The sequence below is a fragment of the Acomys minous genome (assembly GCF_964271855.1).
Source record: "Acomys minous genome assembly, chromosome: 1".
Lineage (NCBI taxonomy): Eukaryota > Metazoa > Chordata > Mammalia > Rodentia > Muridae > Acomys > Acomys minous.
Window position 1 is genome coordinate 29,012,479 of NC_140483.1, and position 20,215 is coordinate 29,032,693.

At 45.6% G+C, this 20,215-nt stretch overlaps 2 protein-coding genes across 4 annotated transcripts in view; both read right to left on the bottom strand.

Annotated features, from left to right (window-relative positions):
• F5 (coagulation factor V) overlaps positions 1-14,277 on the bottom strand; it is a 69,387-nt gene extending 55,110 nt beyond the window's left edge. For both annotated transcript variants that reach the window (XM_084773989.1, XM_084773988.1), the window contains exons 1-3: positions 13,947-14,277; positions 11,823-11,911; positions 1,571-1,693 (exon numbers count right to left, since the gene is read on the bottom strand). In XM_084773989.1, the coding sequence (XP_084630115.1) occupies positions 1,571-1,693; positions 11,823-11,911; positions 13,947-14,104 (370 nt within the window). In that variant the 5' untranslated portion in view covers positions 14,105-14,277. The remainder of the gene's footprint in view (positions 1-1,570; positions 1,694-11,822; positions 11,912-13,946) is intronic.
• Positions 14,278-15,997: 1,720 nt separating this feature from the next.
• SELP (selectin P) overlaps positions 15,998-20,215 on the bottom strand; it is a 36,264-nt gene continuing 32,046 nt past the window's right edge. For both annotated transcript variants that reach the window (XM_084785970.1, XM_084785969.1), the window contains exons 13-15: positions 18,561-18,591; positions 17,720-17,775; positions 15,998-16,873 (exon numbers count right to left, since the gene is read on the bottom strand). In XM_084785970.1, the coding sequence (XP_084642096.1) occupies positions 17,721-17,775; positions 18,561-18,591 (86 nt within the window). In that variant the 3' untranslated portion in view covers positions 15,998-16,873; position 17,720. The remainder of the gene's footprint in view (positions 16,874-17,719; positions 17,776-18,560; positions 18,592-20,215) is intronic.

A 20,215-nucleotide genomic window follows, 5' to 3' on the forward strand; every position in this document is an offset into this window, starting at 1 on the left:
AAACCAGTTTGTGTGTTCTGTCAAACAAGGGAGCCCAGCCTCAACCTACTTATAGCTACAGCTTCTCAACCCTATGCTTCCTATCTCTGTCTCCACTGTTCATCGACTGAGCATTTACTGCTGAGGTAAAGATCTCGGACTCTAACAGAGCTGGGGTACCCAACTACAGAGGTAAACTATAGGCGAGGGTGAGTGCTAGACACAGAAGGGGAGACGCCCGTGTTCGGACATGGAAGGGCATGATACCATAGACAGGCGACTTGCCTGTCCAGTAGGGAAACTATGGACTACGTTCACATCTTGTTTCCTGGGGACTTTTTCACTTTTGCTACTTACCTGCGTTTACTGTGTTTCTGGGACCACAGGCACTCATACACAGTGATAGGAAGATGCAAAGACACGTGCTGGGGGCAGTTTCAGTGATATCATTTCACAAATGCTCACCGACTGAGTAACAGAAGGTCAAATAAACACGAAAGGAAGACGAATGGGGTTGCAAGGTCCATTCCGTCTGCAAACAGCTGAACTGAGGGGCAGAGTCCACAGCTTGAAGGAGTGGCCTGGCCATGCTGTTGCTCCCTTCTCCTGTTTTGCACTGCTGAACTCTGGTTTAGAAACCTGATCGGAAGACTCATCACTGTGTGAATTTGGGGAGCCTAACAGAGACTCCTGTGCACACCTCTCACCCAGGAACCTGCCACGTGTTCCAATCTGTTTCTTTGTTGCTGTGATAAAACACTGACCAAAAGCAACCTAGGGACGGGGAGAATTCCCCGGATGACAGGTTAGAGTCTGTCATGGAGGGAAGGCGAGGCAGGAACGGAAGCTCAGACCACTCAGAGCTCTGCTCATGAGTTTGCTCCCCTGGCTTGTTCAGCTACCCTTCCTGTTCACAGCCCAGGCTCACCACTCGGGGACCGCACCATTCACAGTGGGCTGGGACCACCCCCTACCAACTAACAGTCAGAAAAATGTTGCACAGACATGGCCACGAGCAAATGTAATGGAGGCACCTTGTCAATTGAAACCCTCTCTTTCCAGGGCGGCATTAATCTTAATGCCTGCAAAGCTAATGTATTTAGTTAGTAGCTGGCTTATTTACAAAATGTTTGCTCAGGCTGCCTTCCCGTGGGGTTTGTTTGTGCTGGTTAGAACTCACAGAAGCAGGGGAGGGATGCAGAGAAGCCATGGAGTTCAAGCAGATGCATTTGCCCTGCATTTGTCCGTGTGGATACATGGACTCAGTTCTGCCTTAAGCCATCCTGGAATGTACTGCTATTTCCATCTGAAGATTAACACATGGAATTCAGAGAGATGAGGTGATTTCCCCACCCACCTTATTAGGAAACCGGAACCTAACAAAATTCTGATGTTCAGGTGATGCTAAAACCATTTGTTTTCATCTCTGAAAATGAAAGTATGATCAATTTTTAGAGTTTTAATTTTCAAAAAAGAAATTTCACTAAGAGAACATAGTTAACAATACCAGTTTTTAAAGCAATGATATTTAGCAATGATATTAAAGAGTTGTACCTTTTATCTTGTCCGAGGGATAATGCATTTGTCTTACCTTCTGAAAACTTGCTGTATTTAATTCCTTGAGGATGGATGCTTACTGGCTTGTCTGCTTTATTTTTAAAGTGAACTTTCACGATGTCTCCAATCTCAGCATATAAAGTAGGTCCAAGAAGTCCTAAGGAAGGATAAGTTTGAAATTGTTCATATCCAAGATCATCAAAGATAGAGCAGCTAAGCAAGAGCAGTGTGTAGAAAGCCCCCAAGATGATCTCAATCGCTGTCACTTCTGATCCTGAGATTGTTTGTCTTGCTTCTCTTGAGCTTGACTTAAGCCGCCTTCTGCTCTTTATATCTTCGTCACCCCATCAACTCCATTATGGCTCATGACCTAACAAAAGAAAGGTGAGTCCTGGGCCCCAAGCCCCCAACGCAACTACAAAGAGGTGGAGAGAGAGTTGCTACCCACTGTCACGGGCTGTCTTTCCTTACACGCTTTAATTCTTCCCCTACTCCTGGAGGGAGAGGGGCAGATAAATCACACCGTTCTCTGGCACTCACACAAGTTCAAAACTCCCCGAATCCCTGTGACTTGAATCGAGAGCAACCTTGGTGTAGTTAAGGGAAGCCTTTGTGTCAGTCCTCACAGTACCGAGTTTGCAGTACCGAGGGAAAGATGAGCAGAGCAGAAGTGAGTGGGGGTGAGGTGGGAGGGCCTATGGGCCATGGCTGGAATTTGGACTCCTTCCACATGGAATGGCAAATTATCTGAACTTTGCGTAGGAGAGACAAGGCCTAACATGTTTTAAAAACTCATCCTCGTTAGAAAAAAAGATCATGGCAGCTGCTGTGTATGGAAAAGAGGGAGGCAGTGTAGTGAAGAGACAGTGCTGTATTGAGCCAGTGTGCGCAGCAGGGCAGTGGTGGGTCTCTGGACACATCTGGATGTCAAGCTAACAAGATTTTCTTACAGATGGAATGTAGCATGTAGGAGACGCCAGGAAAGATTCGCGTGGCGTTTGATCTGAGCCACAGGCTAAATAACACTATCAGTTACCGTGACAGGGAAGAAGTGGGGAGCTGTCCAGAGATACAGACATCAAGGCGAAGGCTTTGCTTGCTACTGCAGGCACAGTGTGAAGTTTTGAGCCACACAGATGAATAAGGACCCAGTCCTTGACCCCCAGGAGATCACAAGGTAGTGTGTATGTAGAGCACAGTAGGGGCTACTCCTGGGAGACGGACGAGATGGTCACGGGAGCAGAGAGGTTGCAGAGCCAGCTCCTTCTGGTTCCTTAGCAGAGAGCTTATGTATGAGGCCGAGCTCTGGAGACTCATACACCAGAATTCCCAAAGTGTAGTCCTGGAGGTCTCCATTTCACAGTAACCTGGTTGTCTCACTAAAAGAAAGATTCCTGAGAGACCCCCTCAGCCTCAGCCTCAGCCTGGAGGCAGAGCTTGTGACTCTGCATTTAATGCATTCTCACAAAGGAGTCCATGATTCCAGCACCGGGACCCATCAGCTCTTACTACAGTGCGGTCACGTGGCAGCAACAGCTGCTCTCACGTCCAAGCCACCAATGCTCTCACAGGATTTGTTTCTGTCCAGAATCACAGAAGCAGCAGAAGTTACCGCGTGGTTGTGAAGTTTACCCAGCATCCATTTACAGTGGATCACATTTGCGGTGTGATAATCAGGACAGGACTTCCGCCTATTGTCCCTTCCTTATGTCTAGGAACTGTGAGTCCTTATTACTAATCTTCATAATAAAACTTTAAGATAGCTACTAGCTCTTCATAGCACATGGTAGGAAAGTGAGCCTCTAAATCACACAACCAACAAAAGGCAAAGCTATGGCTCCAGGCATTGAGTTGTAAGCCACCTCTATACACCTTGCATTCATTCATTCATTCATTCATTCATTCATTCATTCATCAGATACTGAGTACTCAGACTATCTTAGGTGTCATACTGTGCTCGCCACATTGAAAAGTAGGCACTCTCTGACTTCTTAGAGCTCACAGAAACATTGTAACAAATAATCACATAGATATTTGACTACAAACTGGAGGCACATAAAAGAAGATTTCACTCAGAAGAATGAAGGTGGAGAAAGGGGGGAAAGGCATCAATAAACACGGGCAGCTCTAGCTGACAAGAAAGGCACAGACTATGCCAACAAGCACTGTAGAGAGAAGTCTGTTGGTCCAGGCTTGTGAGTAGGGAGAGGCTCAGGGCTGGCAGACACTTTCCTAAGGAAGTGATGCTTTCTATGAGGTGCAAACGCAGGGAGACAGAGAGACAGCCAAGGAGGACCAGCAAGTGCAAAAGGTCTTGGCCTACTCAGGGAGCAATTGACGGTCACTGGAGGCCTTATCAGGTAAAAGAGCAAGGCATTGAAGGTACCGTGGAGGGCACCATCTTGTGCCCAAACGTTGCCCAGGGCTGAGAAAGACACGTGGCACTTTGCTTTTCATCTGATAATAGTCAGAAGCTCTTAAGTTTTTTCAGCAAGATACAATATGACCCAGACTTAATTTTTCTGTTACTTTCCATTTAAGTTCTCTCTCTCTCTCTCTCTCTCTCTCTCTCTCTCTCTCTCTCTCTCTCTCTCTCTCTCCCCTGCCACCGACTTTGGATTAGATTTTGATTTTAAATTTTGTCTATTTCTTGAGAATGATCTGGAGAGAAACAGGGCTAGAGTCTGAGAGAAAGCTCTGTAAGAGGCATTGGTAAGATTAAGGGCACAGTGGGGGTCTTCAGCAAATATATTAGATATGTATGCTGAAGATGAAACTTTTGAATTTTAGAATTGACTGGGTATAGAATAGAGGGCTAGGGCCAACAATGTTTTATGGTGCCAATAAGGTTCCATTTTGGGACCTGGGTGAGCAAAGGTGGCATGCTTTAGGATGGAGGATGGTGTGGGATGATTCCATTCGGTGTGCGTGCTGGGCAGAGCAATGCCTTCTCTCTTCTGAACTGTAATGCCGAGGATTTGGAAGGGTGCTGCCTTGTCTGATAAAAGGTTCTGTGCATATGATTAAGCTAATGGTTAACTGTGGAAGTCAGAGACCTTCCCACGTTACCATAGAGGTCTTAAGTAGCCACAAGGGTACGCATTTAAGGGCTACAAGAGAAGCTTGAGACAGAATTTAGAAGGTGCCACTGTGCTCTGAAGATGAAGGGACGGCACGTCAGTAAACAAACACAGGCAGCTCTAATTCATGGAAAAAGTGAGAAAGTGACCTCCCGAGAGTCTCCATAAGGGACAAGTCTCTGCCAACACCTTTATTTAAACCCAGTGAAGCCTACTTTGACCCTCCACATGCAGAACTGTAGCGGTAACAGAAGAAAAACACTAACTCATGTTTTGAGGCAGGGTCTTGCCACGTAGCCCAAGCCAGGTCTTATTGTACTCATGGTTTTCTTATCCTGCCCCCTCCTGCTGGAATTATAGTCTTGTGCCAGGACATCTGGCTGAGTCATGCTTTTCCAAGGCACTAAATGTGTGGCGATTTGTCACAGCTCAGCGGAGGTCCCGCCTTCCTTGCTGTTCCATCATTCTCCTCACTCTTGTCCTGTGCCTGCCTTCCCTGCTCCTATCTAACCACTGTCATCCTGTGCCTGCCTTCCCCGCTCCTATCTTTCTAACCACTGTCATCCTGTGCCTGCCTTCCCCGCTCCTATCTTTCTGACCACTGCCATCCTGTCCGTGTTGTTTGCTCCTATCTTCCTAGCCACTCCTGTCCTGTTCCCTTTCTTGGAGCACCCATCTTGGAATTCATGATGCCTTTATGCCAGGAGCTTTTTGTTTGTGTTTCTGTTTGCTCTGAACAGGATCAAGGAGGCTGAATTCTTCATGCCTCAATTTAGAGATGGTTGACAAAGCCTGGGGAGAGTGTGTGTGCAGGAAAGGGATAGAGAGGGTGGGGCTTGGCTTGCCCAAGATTGGTCAATGGCTCCCTGGCATCGCTGAGCCTAGAATGCAGGTCTTGGAGCTCCCAAGAAAAATCTTTCCCTTATTCTTTCTTTGGAGCAAGTTAAGGCCATTCCTAGGATAGTCCAGACAGGTTCCTCTTTCTGACTCATGACTTCATCGGGCTCTCCTTGTCTTCTGAATGCTACCTTTTATCCTGGGTTATTATGAAAGGACAACCTGCCCAGGACACACACCATCTAGTACTGAGGGCCAGTACCACCCCAGTGGGCACTGTATTTCCTTGCCACGCATGGTTATTTGTTTATTGGTATCACATGGCTACAAATGCCAGTTGCCAAGAAAAACTTTCCTAGGTTATTTGATCCAGCAGGACGTCTTACTTCAGTGGGCATTTCTGACAGTTTTGGGTGTTTGTTCAACCTCCCTTCCGGCTTCTTTATAATTAAGGCCCAACTGGGGGATGTTTTTATAACTGTGACTCAAATCCCTCAGCACATGTAGCAGACTCAAGGCTAAGTATTTCCTCCTTTCTCAGACACTGATGGTTTTTTATGGGAGAGAAGGAAGGCTGCGGGAAGGAGTGATGCATCTTGGGGCTTGCGGAGACTGTATAGCATGTAGCCAATCTCAGGCGGTTCAAGAATTGGGAAGCCTGTAGGGATGAGCTAATTAGATCCACTGCTCTCTCTCAGCTGAACAAAGTCACATCACATGAGACAGGCCGCAGTTAGCAATTCAAGCTCATTTGGGGAAAAGAATTTCATAATCTCCGCTAAAAAAAATAAAAATAAAAATGTGGAGACTCAAAACTTTGAAGCCCAAGTCAGACTCCTGAAACTGCATCTGGCCTCTCCAACTGTCCACAAACCTCATCAGAATGTCACCTCTAGGCTATAACCCCAATGACTAGCCTCTGCTTTCGATTTGGTGAACTAGTCTGGGCTGCTGCAGAGATGAAGAATCGTGACTCGCTAGTGGCTCAGCTAGAGCCACACCCACCAAATGTTTGGAAAAGGAAACACAGCAAAGGTACAAATAACACAGGGCTAGAGGTGGGCGGTACTGACTAGACCTCAGCCAGATCAGAGGCTTTTTTTTTTTTCTCACCAGTTCTGTGTCCTTGGGACACAAAGATGAACACAACAGCTCTTCTATCCTTCAGGGGTTCATAGTAAGCAACTTGGGGAGTTTAAGAAGGGGCAGCATAAAAATGGATGTGTCAGTTCCCTAGTCCCCCCCAGTTAAATATATTCTGCAATACATCGGTGCTGATGGGAAAACTAACGTTTAAAGTCAAATGGCTTAAACATGATCCGGCGGGCTATGCACACCAGCTTTCAAGGTCTACTTCTGACTAACAAGGCCATATCAGGAACACACTACAAAAGACCTTCTTCTGATGGGATGTCCGTAACGGTGGTCTCCCTCTTGGAAAACCACTGGTGCCTCCTTCTATGAGTTCAAAGGTCTCCAGCCCGGCCATGGCCCTTTCTGTCACTGTGCACTCATCACAATGCATTGCCAAGCAATGGCATCAATATTTGGTGAGCCTGGCAGAAGCCACAGAGCTTTGAATAATTGCCTTCTCTTCTTGGCCTAGCGAATATGTTCCCATTAACTCACAACTTAAATTGTTCTCATAAATCTACTGAACATGCTCAGCTCTGTGCTGGAGTACGAAAACAGACTCTGCAGGAGAGGACAGGTGATCTTTTGGTTTCTTGCCCACGACCACAAAAGTAACTTTATAGGTGGCCTTAATGCCCCACCCCAGGCACTCCCAGTGAGGGCAGTAGCCTTTCTACCCAAGGCTGAAGCAGCCACAGCGTTTAATGCCAGCAGTTCCTGCTTCTCCTCTGTCTAGATGCATTAATTATTCCCCAAGTAGCTTTTCTACTGCATTAGCAAATATTACATTCCTGTGCTGTTCCTAAATATCCTGAACCTCTCATTGATCTCCAGAACTCCCCTGACTCCTCCCCATTGGGAGCCACATTTCAGGAAGAAGTATACTTTCCGTCTGCCTCTGTTTCTTTTCTTCTTCTGCCATTTGCTCCCCAAGCACCTGTCACCCCACTGCGCCAGCGCCCCAGCAGAAACCAAGTCTTGTTGCCTCTTCTATTAGTACTAAGCACCTTTGGTGCTGTTTGACTCTGCTGCTGGTGAATCTCTCTCTCTAGCTCTCCTCTCTAGGAAGACTGTCTCAAGCTTTTCAGTGTCCACTGCTTTCTTGGCTCATCCCTTGGACTCTGTTGCCCCCTTGAGCTCTGTCTGTAGCCTTCTCTTCTCATTATACCTTCCTTGGGTGATCTTGTGCCCCACTTCAGAGCTTCATTTATGACCTGGTTGTGATGTCTCCTGAATATTTGTATCTAGCTAGCTCAGTTCTCCCACCTAAAAGCAGAACTCCTACACCCACCTGCTCCTTTGATGGCACTAGGTAGATATTCTTCAGACGCCTCAGACTCCAAGTCTGGCCTCATTTTCTTCCCAAGCAAAGGTCTTTCTTTTCTTACATTTCCTTTCTTATTGAGTGGCGCATTACATTATTTATTCTACCATTCAGTCCAGAACCCTTGAAGTCAGACATAATCCCCTTCTCTTGTTTTCATCCAATTAACCACCTGTTTAGTTGATTTTAGCTCCTAAGTATCTTTGGAATCTATTTAATTTTCTCCACCTCAGCTTCCCTGCTGTCTTGTTTCCTGGATTGGCACTAAAGCCCCATTACTATTTTCTCAGGCTGTGGTCTTGCTATTCTATAATCCATTTTCCAGATTTTAACAGAACAATCTTTTCTTTTCTAATTAATTTTTAGTTAGCATAGGGAGTGATGGCATTCATTATGGCATTTTTTTTTTTTTTTTTTTTTTTTTGGTGGTTGGTTTTATGAAACAGGGTTTCTCTGTGTAGCCTTGGCTGTCCTGGAACTCATTCTGTAGACCAGACTGGCCTTGACCCCAGAGATCAACTGGCCTCTGCATCCTGAGTGCTGGGGTTAAAGGCCTGGGCCACCACTGCCCAGCCCTTACTATGGCATTTTTGTACACGTGTGGCATTGTACTTTGTTCACAATTATAGACCAATACTGGAACCAGTACCTAAAGTGCAAATCTGGGTCTGTGTCTCTCCCACTTAAATTATCTTAGTGTCTCTCTGCTCCCCTCAAGACAAAACTCCCTGACCTGGCCAAGTCTGTCTAGTCCAGTGGTTCTCAACCCCCTAACGCTGCAACTCTTTAATACAGTTCCTCATCTTGTGCTCACTGCTAACCATAAGATTACTTCCTGGCTACTTCATAACTGTAATTGTGCTACTGTTATGAATTGTAATGCATTTGTGTTTTCCCATGGTCTTAGGTGGCCCTTGTGAAGGGTCATTCACCACTCACAGGGTTGAGACCCACAGGCTGAGAACCATCGATCTAAACCCTCATGTCCTCCGTCCTTTTTCTTCTAATCTCCCCCTACCACACCCATTGCTTGGCTTTCCAATCCGCCCTTTTTCTCTTTCCTCAAAACTAAGCTGGAGAACTTTCAGCATTGCTCTTCCTTGTCACTGTGCTATAATGTTCTAATATCAGCCATCTCTAACAGAGGGCTGATGGTTGGGAGTCAGAACTTACTTTTATGTCCCCAGAGCCTTGAATGTGGTGCCCTTAGGTTTTGATTATTAAGAGAAAAGAATATTTAACTGTATTTATTTAAAGGCAAACAAATATATAAATTATAATGCACAAAAATATAAAATGAGCGAAAACAGTGCTGCATTGATGTATCTACAATATTATGCTGTATATGCCTCTAATGGAGGCATAATTCATGCCATCAATAGCAGCAATAACAACAACGTAGCTAACTCTTGTTATGCACTTATCATGTGTGGGCATTTGGTGGAAGACCCTGCTATTAAGGTTGTGGTCCACCATGCCAGATAGCTCTCCCGGCTCAGTGCAAAATGGAGGATTCCCTTTCTCATGGGGCTTCCTCTTCTCTGCCTGCCCTTATCTGAAGAGCTTCTCTAGTAGGTTGGCTCATGGTGCTGGGAGTATCCGGAAGAGAGAAGCTGTACTGACGTTAGTGAGGGGAGGGACCCATGCAGTGTCCCAAGGGATATGGCTTCCGGGGAGTAGCTGTAAAAGCCACAGTTGTGGCTGAGTTTGCAGTCTTGGAGAAGAACAAGGGTGGAGAAATTGAGAAGAAATGGGTAAAGGAACTCAGAGGAAAAACAGGGGGAAAAGTCATGAGGAAACCAAGACAAAGAGTTTAAAGGGGAGAGTGTCAAGCAGCCTAGAGATGGCCAAAGAACGAGAAAGAAATGAGGGGTACTGCCACCCTGGAGGCAGCGCTTGACAGTGACAGAGCTTAGGGAAGAGATGGAGAGAATGGCATGGCCTTCTTATGCAGGGAGCTGGGGAGGAAGGAATGGGGAGAAAAGAAAGGGTAGGGAGGGGCACGGTGAGATAGTCTCCTTTTTCTAGATAGGATTTACCTGAAAATTGCTCTGTTGTTGATTTTTTTTTTTTAACTGAAGGAAAGACTCAGAAGCATTGAAGAGTAAAAGAGACCAGAGGCGGCAGGGCGGAGCTGGGGGTGGGGTGGGGGTGGGGCAGAAGAGACAGGACGGAGCTGGGGTGGGGTGGGGGTGGGGCAGAGGCGGCAGGGCGGAGCTGGGGTGGGGTGGGGGTGGGGCAGAGGCGGCAGGGCGGAGCTGGGGGTGGGGTGGGGGTGGGGCAGAAGAGACAGGGCGGAGCTGGGGGTGGGGTGGGGGTGGGGCAGAAGAGACAGGGCGGAGCTGGAGTGGGGTGGGGGTGGGGCAGAAGAGACAGGGCGGAGCTGGGGTGGTGTGGGGGTGGGGCAGAGGAGGCAGGGCAGAGCTGGGGGTGGTGTCGGGGTGGGGCAGAGGAGGCAGGGCAGAGCTGGGGGTGGGGTGCAGGTCGGGCCGAGGAGGTAGAAGGTGAGCCTAGGAAAGACAGCAGCTCATCACCAGGGTGGGGGAAGGTGGGTGAACTGATGAGGGGACCAACTGGAAAATGTTCTCCCTGGATAGCCTCTGTGATTCCTGTAAAATATGTTTCTATAATTAAAGTCCCAGAGGGCCCCCCCCGATAAATTAGTCTTTGATTAATCAAACACTGAAGAAAAATAGAAGAGACATTTTCTTCAAATGTTGTAGAAATCGGAAAAGCTAACCATACGTAGCTCCTTTGAGTGGGTGTAGGAAGCTGGATAGAAGCCGTAACAAATTCACTCAGTTAGCGCACACATATGAGACAGCAAGCCCCAGGAAAGTCTGAGTTCACTTTGTCTACACTTGTATTCACAGTGACTAACTCAATGTCAAGTCCACAGGAGGTGCTCTCGGCTGTGCTTTGTTAGATGAATAAATACAAATTCAAACACTGAAACTTTTTGTTTGGCTTTCTTGACCAAGGTTAAAGACATGGCTGGCTGTGGCTGTGTAGGCATGTGACCTGTGCAATTCCACAGGGACCCATGCTCAGAAGAACGCCAGCTTTAAGTTTTACTGTCTCTGAAATTCTCAATAAACTGAACAAGAAGCCTCATATTCTCACTGGGTCTGGGCATACATATAATATAGCTAGTGTTTGGTAAAAACATCACACATCTTAACGGAAGATAACTAAGTGAATATTTAAGTGATTTTACAATTGTTTATTTTGGTGTGTGTGGCTTGTCCCCGTGCTATGGTACCTATGTGGAAATCAGAGGTCACCCTGAGAGACTCAGTTCTCCCCTTCTACCACGTGGGGCCTGTGCACAGAACTCAGGTCCTCAGCTTGGCAGCAGGTACCTTTAGCTACTGAGCCATCTGGTCAGTTCATAATGTGAATATTTTAGGTATATTAAAGAATATAATATCCCAGCACTCGGGAAGCAGAGGCAGGTGGATCACTGTGAGTTCGAGGCCAACCTGGTCTACAAAGTGAGTCTAGGACAGCCAAGACTACAAAGAGCAACCCTGTCTCAAAAAACAAAAAACAAAACTATATATATACATATATATATACACATATATATGTATATGTATATATAATATTATCCACAAAAATTATATTTAAAATTAAAAGAAACACAAGCTGTGCCTGGTGGCACAAGCTTATCATTCCAGCTACTTAGGAAGCTGAGACAGAAAGAAAAAAAAATCACAATTCAAACAATCCCTGAGTTATAAATCAAATTCAAAACCTGGAGACCTTTACATATAGCCCAGGGGTATAGATCAGTGGTAGAGATTTGTTTTTGTTTTTGTTTTGTTTTGTTTTTCTTCCTAGCACACATTAGATTGTAGGTTCAAACCCCAATACAAAAAAAAATTTTTTTAAATATATTTCAGGCTTACCTGAGGTGCTAGAGCGTGGTTTCTCTTTCTTGAAATATGGCTCATACTCTCTGTAGACAATTTTCTTGAAGGAAGGTTTAGAATTCAAACTAGAAATAAAATATAGAAACTAACTTGAAAGCTGTATGTGATACCTGTTTCCTTTCCATAAAAGAAGGCGTCCACATGCTCAGATTTTGTATTTGAGTAGTATGACAGTATTTTTATTGTATTTCCAAAGGGTTCATATATTTGGATAACAAGTGAAGTCAATGGAATAATCGTTGGTCTTTTCAAAGATAGTCTGTCTCAACGTGCATGCTTATGAAGTAAGCTTAACATTGCTCTAATTCTGCTTTTCTAAATCTTTTTTTTTCTATTAAAAATAGTTAAGCTTATTGTGCAGACTCAAAACTTCAGATCTAAGTTAAAAATACAAGTCAATGAGAGGAATATATGTAAATTGTTTTCCAATAATTGGACGTAACTTAGAATCTTTTTATACAATTTTGAACTATTTTAGACAATCAGATGTAATTTAGAATTTTTTTTTCACTTTCATTATACAATTTTAAACTACTGGAAAATATGGTAAGTTGGTATCCACTTGTTGGAGCTTGTTTCTAGTTGAGAGAACTGGGACAGCAATAAGGCAAAACTCTGGGGTTCCTACTGGAAATAAACCAAAAAACCTGCGCTGAGAAGATTAAGTAGCTTCCCAAAAAGATGCAGATGATGCACATCATAGCCAAGATCCAAGAGGGTTAAACCATCTCCTTGGCTTTATCCAGACCCAAGAGGCTTTGGCTCCATTCTCTATTTTTAGAGTCAAGCATCTTGATAACTATGGTACCATATTTCACAGGAGAGACGGGGACCCTGAAGGAAGAGCATCCTGTAGTAGTCTTCCCTACCATTTGTCTTTCCTTAGCAGGGGAAGACCTGCCCATATCATACACCACTGTTAGCTAGAGTCTTCAAGCTGTACATTTGATCTGAATATGTTTGTTCCCAGCCTTGAGTCCTCTGAATTATACCTACCTGTGCGGTGTCCCAGGCATAGTCACTAACTTTGCATTCTAACCCTAAGCAGAAAAATTGGTGCTGGAAATAATGTTATTTTCTTTGTGTGTGTGTTGGGGGGCATCACACACCCCAATGACAGTTTCCTAAGACTATGGGCATGACTTAGATCATCACTTTGAAAATGCAATCCTTAAAATCATTTTAATGTGATACTTCTTATTAGCATAACGCCAAGATAGAATTAATGCCTTCCCAAATAACCCAGTTACAACAACAAAATCAAAGGCTTGTTATGCATTTATACTAAAATGTTACACATTGCTTTCAAAATATTACATTATTTTCTGGCTGCTTGCTTTGGTTTTGCAATTGTAAAAGAGGAACACATCTTTCACAATCGCTTAAACTTTGATGTCAAGTAAAAGAAAAAATGAGTCAACTGGAAGGCTAGGGCTACTATCTAAAATAAAAACACAAGCAGCTGTTAATGCTGAGCAGAATCTATGGTTTGGGTAACTCCAGGAAAGCTAGCATTTAACCTTCCAAAATCAGCAAACTATACTTTGCCACTCCAGGGTAGATTTGAATAATAGTTAAACCTCCTCTTACTTACACATACATTTGAATGTCCACTTTACCTGATCTCTAACACGGGTAATATTCAGGGCAGACCAAACTATCCAGGCTAAACCATATTCCAGGAAGTAATCCAAAGTGAGAGAGGGGTAAATGAAGCCACCTTAGGTAGCCAGGAATAAGTCAATAAAAAATGAAAATACAAGTGTGTCCTCTTTCCATGAACCAGTGTTTGAAAGTCATTTATAGGAAGGCAAGGGTCATTAAATTATCTCCTTAGAATGAAGTACATAGCGGCATCTTTTTCTTTAGAAGTTAAGCCTGTGTCTACAAGGAATAATTATTATGTAACTTTTTGATTTTGAGTTTTTTGTTTATTTGTTTAAAAACAGGCTGCTAAAAGGTAAATAAATAAAGGCTGGAACACTCTCTCTCTCTCTCTCTCTCTCTCTCTCTCTCTCTCTCTCTCTCTCTCTCTCTCTCTCTCTCTCTCTCTCTCTCTCTCTCCCCCCCAGAAGCCCACCTGGACTCCACCCGAGTTACCTTTGGTCTGTGGGCTCAGGATGGTAGCTCCAGAGGATTCCCTGGGCGGCCACGTAGAACTGCCTTACTCGTGCGGCTTCTGCCCCGTGGCTGCCCCAGCCCGCCCAGCTAGTGCCCAGGACCAGCAGGAGAAAAAGGCGCGGGCAGGCTAGGAGCATGGCCCTTGTCCTGTCCGCCGCCGCCGCCGACAGTGCTCGGTCCCTGCGGTGCGCTATGTGTCCTGGCTCCCTGGAGGACTAGGAGGCTGCAGGACGCGGTGTCCCTGTCCCCTGTGGTGGCTGGCTCACCCTACCTCTCTTCCCTGCTGTGCCTCATGTAGGCAGGGGCTTGTTGAGGTCACTCCCCCCTGTGGCCAGAGGCATTTATTAGAAAGAACACTGGGGGGTGTGTACTACAGGGAAAGAAAGGACAACCCTACTGGCGGTTGTGGCACAGGAACTGTACCCAAGGATCTCTGCCCGCCCCAGCACAAAACAGCATCCCACCCCCCACCCCCACCCCGCCCCCAACCCTCCCCCACCCCCGCGGCCCCGCTCTGCCATAGGTGGGAACAGTAATCTCACCCATCCACCTTTAGGGGAGGTGGGGGGGGGGGTGATCAAAGTTTAGGTTTGCCAGATGGTTTCTGCAAGCCTCAGTAAGACCAAACTACCATCGTCTAATTCCAGGAAAACGTTACTGCTCTTTTACTAGGCCCAGAAGACTGCTCGAGGCCAAGTCCACCAGCAGGCTAGCGTTCTAAGTCGCCTTCTAAACCCAAGCGCAGACCACCAGGTAAGGGCTTGTCACCAGCTCAAGCGTAGGGGAGAACAGGCCTTAAATAACTCATTTGAGATGCTCGCTCAGTAGCTGTTTAGCCTTGGACCAATTGCTTTCTGTCTCCAGAGGACTTTTAACATCGGCAAAGGAAGGATGGCAATTCTAATTTTCCTTGATCTGATTACTGGGAGGAGAACTGTTGTAAACGGAATGGTCCTCCGAGTGCCTAGGCAGCTACGGACTGCGATCTTAACTACATTACGCTCTCTTTCTCCGTGATGCCATGTTTTTGAAGGATCCTTCGCATGCTGTTTTAGATTTTATTTTTCTGTTTGTGGAGAAACTGGGAATTATAATATCTGAATCAGCAGGATGACTTGTCCTGAGTTCCCCAGAACTCTGTTTCTGCCCATGCTTTAATAAGCTTCCTGGATGGGTAAATTATAATCTGGCTTCACCCAGGCTCCTCAGCAGCCTCCGGACTCCGACCCTTGCTTCTATTCCTCTACTGATATTATTCTGGCGATTTAGAAGGCCCGTCCCAGAGTCAGGCTTGATGGCACACGCCTGTAATCCCAGCATACAAGGGGCTGAAGCAGAAGTTGAGTTTAGGGTTTGAGATCCGCCTAAGTTCCGCAATGAGACCCTGTACCAAAAAGCAATTATTAACAGCACATGCACACATAACTACATTAAAATGAATGTCCATATCCATCTTCTTACCTCTCCGCTTTCCCGTTCTCTAAAGTCATGCGGTCTGTCCTTGATTCTGATTCTGGGTTCAAATTGACTTTTCTGTTTTATGAACTTAATCTGTACAGATCATACACACCTTTCGATGACCTTAGTTCTTCAAGATTCTCTTGTAATCACAGCTAGATTGCAATCTATTGAAGAGCACGACAATGCCGTACACTCCAGCCCCACAGTACCAGAGGCTCCCAGTGGCTGTCAGAATCCTCTGAATGCTTTTCCAAAATGCAAGTTCTGACATGGGAGACAGGGTTGAGAGGTTGAGGTCTGTGTTCCTATAACACCGAGCCTAGTGTCCGTCTATCAGTCTTTGGTCTGTCTGTCTTTCTGTCTCTTTCTCTTTCCTTTCACATACACAAATTAGATGTGGTTTGACCATGTAGCTGAGGGAAAAAAATTAAAGCAGCAAGTCTCTAAATTACCTTCACTCTTTTGCTTGTCTACCTGCTTGTGTGTACCTGGGTTACAGGGTGACCACTGAATTTCATTAAACTACACCAAGACAACTGAATTGTTTGATCCCCTAATGTTCGCATCAATTACAGATAAGCCATTGTAATTTTCAGTGACTTTTTTTATTAAATATGTGAATTAAATTACATATAAAACATGTCTGTTTTCTTCCTGCAGAACAGCAATGCAATGAAGACCTTTTCTGCTCCTTTGATTTTTTTCCTCTGTGGACAGGTCACATATGACATATATTTGCTGGCATACTGGAAGGTCCAATTGTTATCTGAACAACTATGACTGTGACCACATTGGTGACAGACAACATGAAACACACAGACCTTATTGAACAAAACATGAAGAGCATGGCTTTGTAGGGAAATTGAATTATACATTCAAACATTGGCCTTTGGAGGGGAGGTCTGCAAACAGATGTGGCATCCTGGCTCTGTTCTCAATCTTCAGTGGCCTCTGGTACCATCTAAAAGTTTCCGTGAGAGTCTCAGCAGCAGAGGTATAAACAACCTCACAGATATGAAACATGGAAGACCCAGGAGATCTTACACAGGCGTTCCCTTAAGCCAGAAGTTTGTCTGCCCTCCAGCATCAGGGAGTGGCACTCTTCAATCCCAAGAGAAAGCAGATCTTTGTTTCTCCAGAACTGGGTAGCCGGGTGATTCAGATGCCCCAGTGCCTTAGACTAAGTCCCGTTTTCAGTGACAGCAAGGTCGAAGCCACGGACTACAGCAGAAACTTTTGCTCCTGTTTCTGTGGCTGCATTGGAGGAAGATGAGGGGCAGAGCAGGAAGAAGTGGGTGGAGAGGTGGGAATGTACATAGTCCTTTCCCAATTATTTACAGAGAACCACAGCAAATGCTGAGGAGTTAAGGTCAAGTCTGACAGGAAACTTGATATCTGCGTGCAGAATCCTGAGAGATTGAATGAGGCGACAGGAGACCAAGTCTCTGAAAATGAAACAAAACTAATTAAACTCTTCTTTCCTTAAAAGATGAAGAGATCTCCACCACGCTGGACGGTGGTGGCGCACACCTTTGTTTGTTTTTCAAGACAGGGTTTCTCTGTGTATCCTTGGCTATCCTGGAACTCTCTTTGAAGACCAGGCTAGCCTTGAACTCACAGTGATCCTCTTGCCTCTGTCTCCCGGTCGCTGGGATTAAAGGCATGTGTCACTATGCGCAGCCTATCCCCAGCACTCGGGAGGGAGAGGCAGAGGCAGAGGTAAGCCTGGTCTACAGAGTGAGTTCCAGGACAGCCAAGGCTACACAAAGAAGAAGGGGAGGGAGGGAGGGAGGGAGGGAGGGAGGGAGAGGGGGGGGAAGGAGGGAGGGAGGGAGAGAGGGGGGGAAGGAGGGAGGGAGAGGGAGAGGGAGAGGGAGAGATCTGTCATCCTGCTTATCCTCTGATCTTCGAGATGGTTGCTTTCCAGGTTCTAGACTGTCTACCAGCAGGAAAAGGGAACTTCTCATTCCACTATTTGAAAAGACGGCCTCACACGATTTCTGTTCAGGTAGCACAAGGGATTTTGAGGCAAGCCCACACTGCTGACACCACTTGGCTGCCAATAATGAGATCTCAGCCATGCTGGAACAAGTTCTACACTGCTACAAGGGCATGGGAGGCCCTGGGTAAACGCTATTGTCCCTCCACTGTCACACATACTTGCTGCCAATATAGTTTCTGTCCACGCTTAAAAGTTAATGCCTATGGTATAAAGAAAGTTCCAGCTTTATAGTCTTGCCTTTCCCCCTACTGTTGTATTTTCGTCAATAATATCCTCCGAGGGAACTCACCTCAAGGGGTTGGGTCGAATGCAGCGTTGGTGAAGACTCCATACGTTCCTAGGTGGCTGAATAACAGAAACACAAGGGTGCTTCCATGAAACAAATGCTTAGTTCTCCAAACAGCCCAGCTCACAGTATCTCTAGAATAGCGAATTGTCACCTACCCTGGAATTCTGTCTATCTGAATAAGAAAAGTAATTAATTAAAAAAAAAAAAGTAATGGGGAAGCAACCTTCAAGGTCTCACTCAGAGCTCTGGGTAGTATGATTTGCACTCGACACTCACACTTTTTCACGGAACTGGGACTGGAACCCAGGGCTTCATGACGGGCAAGTGCTCTACCACCATGTCACGTTCCCAGCCCTACCTACTGCTGCTGTTGCTGCTGTTGGCTTCTATGCAGAAAACACAGTGTTTTCCAGGAGACAACCCACTGTCTCTCCCTGAGCCATTGCTCATGGATATTTACAAACCTCTGGTGGCCTCCAAACACTTACTACTGTAACACTCGAGCTTTCCCACTTGGTTCCTGTTATAAAAATCACTTGCTGCTTTATTTCCATTTTTTTTTATACTATAGCAAGGGTATCTATTGAGTAGTTGGTTTTAGCCAAAAAGTGAAGGAAAAGTGCACATACAGCAAGCCCTCAGAGACAAAGACCCTCTGAAAAGTGGAGGGGACAGTCCAGAGCCTAAAATGCTTGTGTGTTAGTTTTAGCCGACATATATTACCCACATGCTTTTTCTCAGAACAGGAAAGACACGGCATCGCGCGTTCCCTCTGATAGAGCAAGCTAGAGGGACAGACTGACTGACAACGTTTGTCCTTGCCCAGAGCATTCCAGCTTACCTGTGAGGGCTCAAGGGGGATTTTCCGTCATCTGAAATAAGTGAGAAACCATGAGTACAGGAAAACAATGAGGTGAAAAGTCACTCGTGTCAGAAATTATTGAAGAAAGCTAGGAGTCTCGTCTTCAGATATGTTGGTTATATGCAGTCTTAGGAGCCATTTGACCCAAAAAGTATTTAATTCCAAAATACTCTTGTCTTTTTTCTTTTTAACTTTCAAAAACACCCATGAAAACAAAACACCCCTCCCCCCCCCCCAAAAAAAAAACCCAACCCAAACCAAACAAACAAAACTCCCCTGTCCTCCGTGTCTCTGAGGCTTCTGTTGCTGCATCCAGCCTTTTTAGTCCCTTGGTCCTCAACTAGCATGCTAATTTTATAAGTCAACCCATAACAACACTACAGGGGATGCTTTCACTTTCCCTCCCCCATACTGTATGTGATCAGATGTCTCCTGTCTTAATCTAAACAACAGATTCTGATAGTTAAATCTTTAGGCATGGCTACGGCACTGCCCTGTTACTTGACAATAGGCCATTTTGACATCGGAAACCAAACTGGGATGATCCTAGAAACACCCCCCCCCCCCACCCCAGCTCATATACTTATTTATTGTTAGAGATTTAGAAAAATGAAAGGCTATTGGCATTTCTCTAGCCTTGAATGTGTGTGGGAACTGAGAAACAGTTTGGCAGTGGTTTGTAGGGTCAGTAGACTGGCAGAGGGTCGGGGAGGAGGTGGAAGCAGGAGGAAATGACGCAATTCTTTAGGTGAGCACACATTTCAGTGGAGGAATTCTTCATAATATTCGGCACAGCTCTCCCATCAGCAGGAAATTACCCTTCGCTATCACCAGTCTTCCACTCACGGGAGAGTGCGTGCGGAAGAGTCTGGGCAGTGGTGGCTTTGTGCGGATAGCGGATAGCATAAGAGGAGGGCACAGGACAATCTGTGCCACGAGCAACCAGGAATAGTTATCTGACTGCCTCAGTGAAATGAGAGGTCTGGAATAGTTTAACACAGCTCCTCGCAGTTATCTGGATTTGAGCTCCACTTGGTTCTCGGTACCCTACTTACTTTCTATGACTAACAGTAAGAGCCTCATTAGTTTACAGAAAAATCTTCGCAAAGCCAGCAAACCCTTGGCAGGCTGCAAGCCACAGCAGATTGAGAAAAGATGTTTGTGACTTTAAGAACTGGCCATTTCTTTTCTTTCATCCCCGGCCTGAGTTCTCTTCCTGACAACAGGCTGGTGACGTTCCCCTGATAGAGGCTTCATCCCTCTACGCACTCACAGGAGAGGATTTTGAAGTATGTTTTCAGGACACCAGTGCAGTAGCGGCTCCTTCTGCCCCAGCATCTCCTCCTGACTGGGCTGCGAGTCCGGTAGGTCTCAGCTGCTAAACACGCCACGTCAGCCAGCTGTCTAATGCGCTCCTCAAGGTTTTCATTTTTAATTTTCCTTTCTCTGCTAGAACTCTACATCTCCCCATCTTGGCCGGGTCCCTTAACTTCAGAGCTAAGCTTGAGGAAGCCTTTGTGATGTGCCAGTCAGACCTAAGAACCATTCATTACCCTATGTTCTGGTAGTATCTATACTGTACTTAGGTTCTATCAGACATCCCACACGTCAGTATGTATACTGTTTAACTTGTC